This window comes from Chenopodium quinoa, unplaced genomic scaffold (assembly GCF_001683475.1).
Source record: "Chenopodium quinoa cultivar QQ74 unplaced genomic scaffold, ASM168347v1, whole genome shotgun sequence".
Taxonomy (NCBI): Eukaryota; Viridiplantae; Streptophyta; class Magnoliopsida; order Caryophyllales; family Amaranthaceae; genus Chenopodium; species Chenopodium quinoa.
In genome coordinates this window covers 2,655,335-2,669,343 of record NW_018744582.1, presented here as the reverse complement: position 1 = coordinate 2,669,343, position 14,009 = coordinate 2,655,335, and the positions used below count along the sequence as shown (strand labels likewise).

The window sequence follows — 14,009 nt, the reverse complement described above, 5'->3', positions numbered from 1 at the left end:
AACCGAAAAAGTCGGTCCAAACCTCGGAACGGACCGATTTGGACCGATTTTAGAATTTGTATAATTTTTTTTTATAAATTTAAATAATTTATGGAAAACTCGAAAAAAAATAAAGGAAAAACAATATTTAACGTATTTTTTTTGTATTTTAGTATAAGAAAGCTCATACGACAAAATTTTCCAAGTTTATTAAGGATAATCTTAATCTTTATTAAAGGTTTTATGTTAAATTTTAAGCAAAAAACCGATTCGTTTAATAGGGTTTTGGACCGGACCGGACCTAAAAAATAAATTTCTCGATCCGGAGACCAGACCGAAAATATAAATTTCTCGATCCGGAGACCGGACCGGTTAGTTTGATCCGGTCCGGTCCATTTTTTCGGTCTGGACCGATCCGATTTTTGAACACCCCTAGATGTAATACTGTGTTAAGAGTAAATATAAATAGAAGAAGAATAATATTTTCATATTATTATGGTTCATGGTACATAAAGTTAGGATTTAAAAGGAAAAATATATAAAAGTTGATGTTTATTTGCACATACAATAACTAAAACTGGTCTTCGAAATAATAACTAAATAAACTGGGCAAGTTGAATTAGTAATTTTCTCCCACCTTTTCTTAATCGCTTTCCATTCTCATATAGCCACAAGTATAAATTTGCCTTATATTTAGGCCCCCTCAGTACGATAATTTTTTGAATCTTGACATATTTAGGCCCCCAAAGTAAAAGAAATTTTTCATGATCCATCAAACAAATATATCGTGTTATGAAATACTCCGTATTACTCCTTATATTTAACCAAAAATCTCCACTTTATTATATGTATTAAAATTTAAAAATCATACTCTTTTGATTCAACAGAATGTCCGTTCCTTCACCCTCTATTTACTCTCAATCTCTCATGCACCTCATTCCCCGAAAAAGTTGATCATTAAAAAAAAAAAAACAAAGACAAACTATCACTTTTCTTTTCTTTTTCTCTCTAATTTTCCCATAACATAATCATATATTCAAGAAAAAAAAAAAACCAACAAAAAGAAAAGGCAACAATTATTAGCTAGTGATATGATTGTTGATTACGATGGAGATGGAAACGTTTGCAAACAGATCAATGTATTGCAATAACCCTACAATGGTCAATTCTCATGGTATGTGGGAAGGCAAGAATCCTTTGCGTTCAAGCGTTCCACTTCTTTTAGCTCAACTCATCTTGATATCTCTCACTTCTAAAGCTGCCGAGATTTGCCTTAGGCCCCTTGGACAATCCAGCATTGTATGTCAAATTCTTGTAAGTCTTTTCGATTCCACGACAACATCTGAAAGATGCATCAATGTGTATGTTTATCGTACGTGTGATTTTAGTATGCACCACATGAATCCTTTGACGCTCTAGTCACTAATTCACGTAGAATTGAAGGAGATGGTTAAAAATGGGCTATTGATTAAGTTCCGTCATATTTGATGTATGTTCATAAAAAGATTGTAAGATGTGAGCTATCATATGAGGCTTGTGCGTAATAAGTTAACAATAGGTGATGTGAAGGACGTTTCTATTCTCTGTCGTTTAATGTTTTAGTGGTCCCATTTGAGAGGAGGGGGTCATTTTTGCAAAATTGAATCAAATACTTAAGATACAAATAGTTTACCCCAGTGTGAAATGACCATAAAACCCTGTGCACAAACTCGAAATCTGTACCTTGTGCCACGCGGAACTTGCCTTTAGCACATAGTAGACTACATTACAAAATGATGCTTTTGTACCTAGTTATGAAGTTATCCAAATTAAAATTTCATCTGATTTGAAATGCAGGGTGGTGTGATTCTAGGGCCATCAGTTCTTGGGAAAGCTTCAAATGTAGCAGCAACTTTATTTCCTCAAAGAGGAAATGTAATTATAGAAACACTATCCACTTTTGGCCTTGTTCTTTTCCTGTTCTCTATTGGGGTAAAGATGGATGCTAGCTTAATGTTTAAGCCTGAAAAAATCGCCCTCTCAATAAGCATGTCCCTCTTCATCTTTACCCTAATCATTCCCCTATCTGTGACCATTGCTATCATGAATACCGTTAACATCGAATCAGAACTTCGGAAATCCTTACCTCTACTAGTGGGATCCCAATCCTTAGTAGCTTTCCCAGCCATTGCTTGCCTTTTGGCTGAGCTCAAGATCTTCAACACAGAGGTGGGCCGCTTAGCTGTGGCCACCTCTATGTTCTATGACCTCCTTGTTTTGAGCACCTGTGCCTTCGGGTTTGCATACTTTGAGACTCAGGAAGAGGGCTTCCTAAGGTCAATGGCAGCAATCATGTCCATCTTAGGTTTCATCGTGAGTATTGTTGTCATGGTTCGGTATCTCCTGTTGCGGTTCCTGGTGCCATATAAAGAAACCAAAAGTGCACCCTCAACCTCGTCAGGAGTGAATGAGGTGCAACTAAGTATTATATTTGTAGTGTTGTTTATATCTACCCTGTTAAGTGAGATTGTTGGACAACATTACTTCCTTGGACCTGTAGTTTTGGGACTGGCTATACCTAATTCATCACCTCTTGGAGCTGCAGTTGTCTCAAAGTTGGATACCTTTGTTTCCGGGTTGCTTTATCCTACATTTCTCGCCATTGGTGGGTTGAAGACAGATATCTTCAGTATTGGTTTCAGGAAATCATGGCAGACAGGAATAATCGTCTTTGCTGGAGTAGCTGTTAAGTTTGCAGCGGTGATGATACCAGCAATGTATGGCGATATACCTTTTAAAGAGTCTTTCGTGCGTGGCCTCGTGATGAATACCAGAGGCATCAATGAGCTAATCATTTACAACTTGGTCTTAGAGGATAAGGTATGAACCCAATCAAATTCTCGACATGGAGACCTATAACAGTATGTATTCTCAATCTAGGGTTATTTTGTTTCCATGCCTAACACAATTTTTTTGCTAACTACAGAAAATATCAGGCCAGGACTTCACTGTGCTGGTACTCTCTGCAGCATTAGTGACTGCAATAATATCTCCTCTTGTCAAATTTTTTTATGGTCCTTCAAGAAGATATGTTCCAGTGTCGAGGATGACCATTCAACATCACAAGAAAGACAGGGAGATGAAAATGGTGGTGTGTGTTCACCAACACAACAATGTCCCTACCCTAGTAGACGTTCTAGAAGCCTCAGGTGCTCTGAAGGAAGCCCTATTTTAGTCATAGTTGTCATCCTAATAGAAGTCATAGGCAAGTCAGCGCCCATGCTCTTAGCCTACAGGCCCCAGCGAACCCTTGAGCCAACCAGCTCATGTAATAACCAAATCTCCAATGCTTTCCAGCAATATGAAAGACAAAATGAAGGCAAAGCCTCAGTGCAGGTCTACACAAATATGTCTCACTTTGATGCCATGCATGATGATGTATGCAGGGTGGCAGCTGACAAGAGAGCCAATTTTATAATCTTGCCATTTCACAAACAATGGGCTATAGATGGCACAGTGGAGGCAGTGAACCGGCCCATTAAGGAGATGAACCTTAAGCTACTTGAGTGTGTTCCATGCTCACTCGGGATTCTCATTGACCGAGGTCCAATAGATGGTTCTTCGTCAATTCTCAATCACAAGTCAATCTATCGTGTTGCCGTGCTCTTCATCGGAGGGGTAGATGACATAGAATCACTAGCCTACGGAGCTAGAATGGTCAAGCATGAGCGAGTTGCAGTAACAGTCATCCGTTTTCTTCTCTTAGGCCGGGATACATCAAGAGAGAGAAAGCACGAAAGTGAAACCATTGAGTTCTATAAGAAGACTAACTCTGGAAATGAGCGGTTCATGTACCAGGAAAAATTGGTAAAAGATGGTGTCGGGTTGGCTGAATCTATTAGAAATATGGATAATAGCTATGATCTAATACTTGTGGGAAGAAGCCATCAGCACTCCCCGCTTCTATTTGGACTCCATGAATGGAGTGAATGTCCTGAGCTCGGTGTAATCGGTGACTTACTTGCCTCTCCTGATGCTAAAACCACAGCATCCGTGTTGGTTGTACATCAACAAAAGATGACCGGAAAAATCAACACATCTACTGGTCAAGTGCCACAAAATAGGGATATGTATGTACATGATGAGCCATTTACTGAGAGAGTAAGTGACCATAACCCATCGGTAGAAATTTCAATAGACAGTGAAAATAGCCCGATGAAGGACAGTTACTATAGATAGATTCACAAATCCTATTAGGAAAAATAGGTCCTAGGTTAATCCCAATTTTAGATTGAAGTAGCATAGGATATTGTCTTGTAGATGTCTAGGTTGTATCTAAAATCTGTATAAATGTCTATCTCAAAAAATTTCTGAGTTAATAGTTCCTCAAAGTTGCATATATATCAATGAAATGGAAGACCTCATGGCACCTAAGTAGACAGTGATAGGGTCAACTGATCAAGTCAATTCAGCTTCACTAAAAATTGCAGGAACACTACATAAATTTTCTAATTGTTAAAGGGATAAAAAATCTGCCTTAATCATAACACCGTCATTGTGACCTCAATTTCTCCTAATAAGCGTAATCTCTCTCATAAAACTGAGCAACTCAATGACCTTTCAGTCCATACGCCTACCACCCATCTGAATGAGTATGATCGAAATTAGTGCCCTGCCTTTTACAGAAACTACGGCCAACAGAATGACATAGACATCACACAGATGATCATCAATATTAGAATAGCAAACTGTACAATTTAAACTTCATAAGCAAAATAGAACACTTGAAAATCACATAGGGTACCCTAGTGCAAAGTTGGGATTCCTATAGAGAATATGAAAAGAGAGGACAGGAGGACCGAAGGAGGACCGAAGCAGGAAATTGCTGCTTTGATATATATATGGCAGCGAACTATATTCATTTTTATACAGTAATACATGTCACTCTCCTAGTGTGATGTCATACAAAAAAGTCCTAAACTAAGGAATTGCTTTTTTCAAAAAAATCTGCTTTGTCCCTGTTATCTATAAACCTAGGCATCAGCACATGTATTACATACAAGTATAAATAGTAATGCAATCAAATGTCAAATGTAAGCTCACTGATTTTTAATGTCATTGACATTGGTTTCATCTGAGCTACTGCATTCGATGGAAGAAGCTTCAACGGAATCGGAAACATCAGGAGATGATTCAACACTGCGAGTCTGCAGCCCAGTATAACGTGCCAAATCAATCCATTGCTGCAGAGTTTAAAAAAGAAAGTCATAAACATTGGAACTATTTGATATTCCGTTCAATTCATAAATTTAGTAAAAAAAAAAAAAGAATATGGTATTATTTGAGATCCCAAATATAGTTGAAAATTGCATTGGAATGAAGTATACAAGGTATTGTATTATTTGTATATGTGAGTATATGACTATGGAATAGATGAATACTCCTCTATTCTTTTGTAATTTCAAAATAACCCACTCATGAGATGGATAAAGTAACAAAGTGTTGGCAGAATTCTGCACTGGCAGCAAAGCAATATGCAGTGATAATAACAATAGCTTTATTAAGCAAGACACTATAGAAAAGCATCTGTGTTAAACTTCAGAGCCATGAGCCGTCTTTGAGCATCCAAATCTCATTTGCCAAATTGATCATTCCCACAAAAGCTAATTGCATCTTACCAAACCCTAAATTGAACAAATGGATTTCATGCAGCAACAATACACTTAAAAAGAACATTAAACGATATATCTAAATGAATACAATATACAAACTTGTGCTTATATATCACACACTCATTGTGTTTGCTTCAAATTTTGTGCCAAAATATGACTGAGCTTGACAAATCGACACTAATTAACAGTGTCAAGGACTCAAATATAAAGTAAGTTCATGAAGTATTATTGAGTAGATTAAACAAGCTCAAAAGAAAGATATACGAATTCCCAGTTATTCATTATCAGACAAGAGTGAGCTAAAAAGTATGAATGGGAATACTGTTCAGCAGTGATAACGAAATGGCAAGCTAACCTGGGTTCCCCAATAGGAATTTATTACCCTTGCACAAAAGGATAGCATGTTTACAAGCAGCGTTTGAGAAGGTAGGAGCTCAGATATACGATGCTCAACTACACCAGCAATAATCTGCAGCAAATATTCTAAAATTAGTAACAGATCACAACTGCATAATGCTAACGTAAAGGGAATCACAAATCACAACGACTCTTCTCCTTCCTTATCATGGACTAGTAAAGCCAGTTTCCTGCTTAATATCAACAGTCATGAGACTTATACGACCATTGTTTCAATGCATCAGACATAATAATTTATAAAAAGTAAAAAAATATTTGCAACTCAAGTTACTTTACAAAAATACATCTTTATTTCCTTGCACAGACCTCAGATAAAGGTTACAGTAATTCATAAAATCTATTAAATGGCATATGGAGTATTTAGTAATTTGTACGGATCAGCATGTTTAATTGCCAGTATTTGATGATATAATTTTCCAAAGCAATCCTTACTAATTACATAGCTCGCACACAATGAGCTTTAACAAATAGATGAAAGAGATAAATCCTCCATTGGCATACGAGGAGGCCCTACGTAAATTTATTTAAATGGTATTTGCATGCAGACATGCAGTAAAAAAAACTGTTTTTTTTATAAATATCAAACCTTTGCAGCATCAACGATGCTACCAAGAGATGGTACATAGATTGCACCTTGCATGCAATTAGAAGTATAAGGTAACAACAAACAATATTTGCATGATACCAATCAAAGTTGTTATGACTACAATTAAATTAGCCAAAGATCAATTTACCTGGTATCGGAGATTTGCTGATGTTCCAAGAAAGCTACTATAGACAACAGCAGTTTTCAGGATTGGTGATCTTTTTATCTTCTGGTTTGTGACCAGAGATGGATTGAGGTAATTACGTAATGCATATAGGATATTTGAAGAAGCAACGGCAGCAATGCTTGATACAAATCCAACTCCAGCAAGTTTCAGCCCACCAAAAACCACTGATGCAAGCCGGTGATTCAGATTCCAGTTTTTCCCCACAGGATTTTTTTGAAAAGCATTGTCTGGGATGGATCCCAACAAACCCTTTAGAGAATCCATACTATCAGATGAACCCATCTCATCAAAAGATAAGAAGGAAAGGGTTGGGGCTGGAAGCCAAACAGTAAAGAAATCAACTACAGCTCCTCTGACTGAGTCAGTAATGACATAGTCAATTTCCAGGAAAAAATTTTCTTTCCGTTTCTCATACTGTGCAATCAGAGTTGTTGTCAGTGATATAGCTTCTTCAATAGCTAATTTGTTTAAAAATTTTGGATCTGCTAATAATCTTTCTCTGAAACCCTGCACAGAAAGTATATACATTATGATAAGGTCACCTCTTAGGGATCTTTCCACTCCCCCCACCCCCCAACCTCCCTCCCAAACAAAATTAAGTCATATGTAGCCTTTGAAAATAAACAATCTTGTAACAATAAAGAAAAGAGCTCTATGCATTTTGAAATTAGGATAAGCAACTAAGCATTCATTCTGACAACTAGCTTACCTGGAACCGATGAGTAAGTTCTGATATGATGGGATACTGCTCCAAATCAAAGAAGTTTTGTAGCACCTCCGGAGACACGAGACCAAGATCAAGTCCTTCCTGAAGATCCTGAGAAGCATTTTAAGACCATTGATCAGGTCAAAGAATAATGCTAGGGAAACAAACATTTGATACTTATTGCTAAAAACTTTCTTGATTACTTGATGAGAGCAAACATAATACAAATTTGGGTTTTAGTAAACTAGAGGACTGGATAATTGTTCTATGCAGATGATAATATCGTTTTCCTTGTAGTTTAATTTCATAATGGTTTTCAATAAAGATACAAATCATACAAGAGGATGAAATGATAAAACTTTTGAGATACAAAAAAGAGACAATTAATTTCTACAAGAAGTTTTTATTTAATGTTTGTAAGATAACTCAAGAACAAATACTGTCGTATTTTATGTCAAGAAGAAAGCAAGATAAAAATAAATAAATAAATAAATAAATTATCAGATCTAATCATCACATTGTTATGCATCCTCTATTTATAGAAAATAATTTGAAAAGAAATTATTACACAAGTCTCTTTAATTACGGATTTATTAAACATGTTAATTAAGATATCACAAAACATGTTTTCAATTGAGAAGAATTCTGAAACATGTTGATTAAGATATCGCAAATCTCCTTTCCTACATTGATTTCCCAAGACATTGATAGACAGATAGCCAATAAAATCTATTGTACATTTCCAGGATGTCAACTAAAACCTTGAGTTACTCAATATATGAAATATCTCAATGTTGATTTTGCAAGGTGTAATGAACTGGAATTACTGCTAACTTAACTCACACAAATAACAGGAAATAGAGAGGAAAAGACCGATTCTTTGAGTGAACTACTCCCTCCGCCCGCAATTATCTGCAACATTTACATGCGGGTGCTCTATATTATTTGCAACAAATTTTTTTCTTTCCTTTTTGGGTAATATTTAACTATTAATTACCCACTATTACCCACTTTTTTAGTTAGTGGTCCCCTCCACCACCTATTACCCACTACCTAAAACCCACTACAAATATTTGTGTTCACACTACAAATACCAAATATACCCTTATTTTTCAACACTTAAATGTTTAGTTTATATATATCATCATATGGGTAATTTTGTATTTTTACCTTTCTCTCTCATTAATTAAAACCACCAAAACTCAATTAACACTCCCCTAAAAGTTTTGCCTAGGATTTCGAAAATATGTCCTTTGTTGCACATAACTACGGGCGGAGGGAGTATATAATCTTATTTTTTGTAAATTGATTGAATATGAAGAATAAATATAAATGGAAGCTTTAGTATTGACTGATGATGGTGGAAGGATTACAAACGATAGGTTTAGCTCATAACTCTCCAACAATGGCTTTAGGCCACAACTATCTCAAGGTTCACACCAAATTTCTGCCTACCTTATTCTTTCTTCCCTCTCTCTATTTATAATAAGGCTAAAATCTACTAACCTAATAATACTAGACTTCCCAAAGTTCCCCTCCTAAGTTATTTATTACAGAAGGAAGCTAATGTTTCACATTTGTAAGCTGACTGCCATCATGTAACATTTGATGCTTTAATTCTTTATAACAAGAATTTAGATAAAGGGTTTTTTTTATAACAAGAATCCTTGACTTGGTTGGAAGGAGTTAGGAAGGATATGAAGCATATGGATTTGCATGAGAATGAGGTATTTGATCGTAAGGAATGGAGGAGGAAGATTTTTGTGGATGACTATACGGAATAATCACTTTTGGTTCATGTAGCCGACCCCACTTATGGGATTAAGGCTTTGATTGATTAATTGATTAATTTTCTTTTCAAGTATCTGAAATCACTCCGCTCCACTGAATTTTCCTCTTATTTTGAAGGGTGACATTCATTCTAGCAGGTGATGATCCATAGATAGAAAAATTCAAATGTAGGTAATTTAAGGACTGTTATAACTAATATACAGAATATTACACATAGCAAGGTTGTTAATATGTCACTATGCCTGCAAAGCATGGAACTAATATACAGAATATCACACATAGCAAGGTTGTTAATATGTTACTATGCCTGCAAAGCATGGAACCACTTTGCATTTCTCATGGGAATGTACCCATCAGGACACCACTACTCTGTTACATAGTTCCAATGTATGGAGTTCTAGAAATATTTGAGGGTTGCAGGCACCCCAGTAATTAAAGAAGAAGGGTTTATCACTACAGACAGTCAGACACCATAAGTGAGTAAAGAACAGATAATGACCATTGCAGATTGACCTGTTTCTCTTCGAGGTTGAAAAATAGTTAGCCATACAAGTTCCTGGTGGATGTTTCTCTTGGGAAGAGGTGTGAAGTCTTAAATATCAACAACTAAAATCAGGGAGCATTCAACAAAAGTAGCTTAACCAAAGTAAGAGGTCAAATTATTTAGTCTGAGTTTAAATGTATTAAATAGCGGTCAAGCAGACAACCCATTTGAAGTAATAACAATAAGAACAAGTTACCTGAGGAAGTGCATCTCTTCTCCTGCCAGCAGCATTCATAACACGTGCAATTTCAGCACGATCAAAACAATTCCTACTGCAAGGTCTAGCTGCAGAGTACCATAAGAAATCGGCCACAGGAACTTCTCCTTCTCTTCTCATAGATTGCCTTTCGGGGTTGAGTAGCATAATAACTTGGTTCTTCTTTTGCATTTTCTTTGAAATTCTTGCTGGAACTCCTGTGCCTCGAGGTCCATAAATGACATGACTTGCACCAGTGATAACAACAAGCAACCCAGAAGCACCATCATCTGTCACTGCTTGCAGAATGACCTGAGCAATAGTATAATCCTCAACAGCCCTAGCTTGTACTGAGAGATATGAGCTTGGACCAAAAGTTAAGGCCTCGTTTAAAGAAGTCGGATCCTTATATGATTTTCGAGAAAAGGCATTAAAGCCTGCTGTAAATCCTGAACCAGCAGGAGGAGTGTATTTTTTACGATCAGCATTTGAAAGTCCACGAATGCCTTCAGCTTGGACTGTCCTCATCACCTAGTTGTATCAAAATTAAGCTTAAAACCATTAAAATTGGAAAATAAATTTAAAAGGAGAAAGGATTTGGTAACAATTTTAGCACATACATCCAAAAGAAAGCATTATCTGGGCAGCTATGAAAAATAATAACTGTAATTTCATTTGGCTATTTTGTTTTAAGAGTAGGGGTGAGAGGAGAGGAGTAAAAGCTCACTGACCACATATTTCAACAGCAGATACACAGAACCAGAGAAACCATGAGATAGGAAACACAATACAGAACCTAATTTCCTGGATTATAAAAGATGTTGAAGGAGAACATTTCAGGAAAACAATACGCATGTCAAATAGGCAAATGGCTTCATAATATCCTAAGGCCCATTTTACACAGAGACATCAAACATTTGCAGTACTAGTGTACTACATGATGTCTTAACAATTGTATATTAGCATTAAATAAAATATCGCTCTTGGATGATGTAATTATCCCAAACACACAAGTACAAAAAAAAAAAAAAAAAAAAAAAAAAAAAAAAAAAAAAAAAGCACCTCAAGTGGAGCACCACAAGCAACCAGGCGAACTTCATTCTCACGGCAGTAACCTAAAAGAGGTTCATATTCCTGCCATTGCTCAGGTGGCCAGTGTGCTGTATAAGACCTCAAGGTGTCCCCATCTATCCTGTCAAATGTTTCACAATTTTTTCAGAAATAGGAGTTCTTGCTAAGATGTAACTGGAAGACCAATTTCATGCATAATTTCATAGATCATGTAAAGCACAATGAGCTCCAGGGTTGCAGATAGTTGACACCCTACAACAACCTGAAACTTATGAGTGTTATAATAGACTTTTAAGACTGCTTACTAAGCTCATTGATTCGGCAACAAGCACAAATATAGCCAATTTGTCACCCTCTAAAGTATTGACCACCACCCAATATGGCCTTCTACGGAATCTCAGGTTTAGAGTTACACATGTTGGCCCGTGCAATTTACTTATCTGACCAGCTGTTAGTACTGTATTATTAAGTTATTAGTAGGGTAAAATCGTGAGTTAGTTTATCAGCTAGTTCAAAAGCCATTTGCCATAATTTTTTTTACTACTAGACAAAATATTAAACTAAAAGCCAAAAACCATTTCAAAAACAGGCTAAAAGCCATTTGCCATAACACCTAAATTCCAAAGACTCATCAAGGAATAGTACTATGGTAGCAAGTCCCCAAGCTTAAATTTCAAGGGTTTTGTAGGTAAATTTTCCAGAAAGACAACTATTAATTCATTTGAGGCTCAAAGGTCAGTTCAACAAACACAACGGAAAAAGAAGAACCTTATCCAAGACCTAATGTATCGACAAGCAAAATCTTAACTACTAGGAAAAACTTTTTGAAAAACAATGAAAGTTCTCTTATAATCCAAACAAATCAACAGAAACTCAAATCCATTTCCACAATTCCTACTCACATAAATTGAAAACAGAAAGAACACACATGTTATTTACGAGTACATTTACAATGTACTGTAATAAGTTCAGAGCCTATCTACTAAAGGTAGGTAGCTTCATCAAATCATGGTGATACATTCTACAGTATTAAATTCAGACAAGTTTCATTTACATTGTGTTTGGATAAAGAAAGGGGAGGGAGGAGAAGAGGAGGGGAGGGAAGAATGTTGGGTTTTCCTTCCAAATCTCTCCATTGTTGGAGAGATCAATTTCCTACAATTTAATCCCTCCATTTCTCTCCCCTCCAATTCCCTTCCTTCCTCATTTGTTATACAAATGAAAGATACCCTATCTCTCCATTTCCCTTCCCTTCTTTTCCCTCCATCTCCTTCAATCCAAACACACCGTTAAGGCTTAACGAGCTAAGGATAAAAGTCCAACACTTTTGAGTTCAATTCAGGGAGTTAGGGACACATAACTACGAATCGAAACTGCAATAAGTTCATACTCAGTATAAGATAAGTTCCGTTCGTATAAGTTCAATCAAAGCAACAAAATTAAAGCTAAAACATTCACAAATCAACAAATTAACTAACAAAATCAAGATAATACTACTAAGAGTAAGTAACAACATAAATTATGATAAATTAAGAGTAGAAAAATAGAGAATTCAACCTTCCATCCATAAATTGATTGAGCTGCTCCTGCAAATCACAAGGAAAAGCTTCAAGAGCCAAAGAAAGAGTACGATTACTCTCAACACATCTCTTCCTCAAATTCTTCACAATCTCAACCTCTAACTCCTTATCGCCGCCAATCGGAACTTGCTCCGCTTCACCTAAATACACAATTCTCGCATTCATCACCTTCTCCCACACCTTACTCTTATCCTTTCCAACCGCCAACGGCTCTCCAATCGCCGTCGCATCGTATATCCTCGACGATATCTCCTCCACCTTCTTCTCCGGCGGCGGCGGAGTAATCGCCGCTTCTGGAAGCTTCTCGTCTGCCTTAACAACCGCCGATCGGAGGAAACCAGCGCCAACAGCTAGCAATGGTGTGAAAATAATACCTCTTCTTCCGCGGCTAACTTCCTCGGAATTCTCGTGGTTTTCGCCCGAATTTCGGATAGTTAAACGGCATCTTGAGGTTAAAACTCGCCGGAAAACACGGTTATTCGCCGGAATTTGAGAATTTTCCGGCGAGAATTTGGCGGCGGAGTGATGGAGAAGCCGTGGAGTGTAATCAACGCCTCGGTGAGCTTGAAGCTTCATTGATGGCGAGGAGAGAGAAAGTGATACATTCACATGGCAACTCAAAGAGCTTGGTGAACAAATGGAAGGAGAATAAATGGAGATGATAGAACAATGTCTACTCCAAGAGGGGGGTGAATCGCAGACTTAAAAATTTTTGCGGAATTAAACTAACTATTAAGAGAGAAGACACTCGAGATAGGCAATAAATTATTTCACTATGTAAAGATGAATTACAAACGTAAATATTCTGCCTAGACTCAAGTTCCGTGAGGAACTCAAGTTACCCAACTACGATCCCTCAATCGCAGTTTCACACTCTATGTAATTCGACTCTGAATCACTTGTACAATGTGATGAACTCTCTCAAGCCTCACACTTACAACTCTCACAAACCCCAATCCCAATTACAAAGTAATCACAAGGATTTCCCTAATGTACTTAAGAGACTCTAAGGATGGAAGGAACTCAGTTTTAAAACACTTAGAAACTTTTTACGCTCAGAAAACTGAAGTTGTTTTTCCACACTTTCAAAACTTAACGTTGATCTGTTTTTATAAGGAGAATATTCAAGCTTCCATCAAATTCCCACTTCCCCCTTAATCCCACGTTTTCTTTGACTGAGAAGTTGGGATGTAGGGAACAACAAAGTTTGGAAGAATTGATGATGAATGCAAGCTTTCAAGATGTCCTCACAACTCTATATTCTTAGTTACTCAGTGTACGAACTTAAGAAACAAAAGTTT

At 36.7% G+C, this 14,009-nt stretch overlaps 1 protein-coding gene and 1 pseudogene across 1 annotated transcript; one reads left to right on the top strand and one right to left on the bottom strand.

Annotated features, from left to right (window-relative positions):
* Nucleotides 1–453: 453 nt before the first annotated feature.
* LOC110699436 lies at nucleotides 454–4,197 on the top strand (annotated as a pseudogene).
* A 626-nt stretch (nucleotides 4,198–4,823) lies between these two features.
* On the bottom strand, nucleotides 4,824–13,415 carry LOC110699353 (protein RETICULATA-RELATED 6, chloroplastic-like). Its single transcript, XM_021876875.1, has 7 exons — nucleotides 12,686–13,415; nucleotides 11,120–11,249; nucleotides 10,058–10,588; nucleotides 7,530–7,637; nucleotides 6,782–7,327; nucleotides 5,986–6,099; nucleotides 4,824–5,201 (listed from the first exon to the last, which is right to left on the bottom strand). Exons 1-7 carry the CDS (start codon nucleotides 13,282–13,284, stop codon nucleotides 5,058–5,060), a joined length of 2,172 nt encoding a protein of 723 aa, XP_021732567.1. The 5' UTR covers nucleotides 13,285–13,415; the 3' UTR covers nucleotides 4,824–5,057.
* Nucleotides 13,416–14,009: the final 594 nt, after the last annotated feature.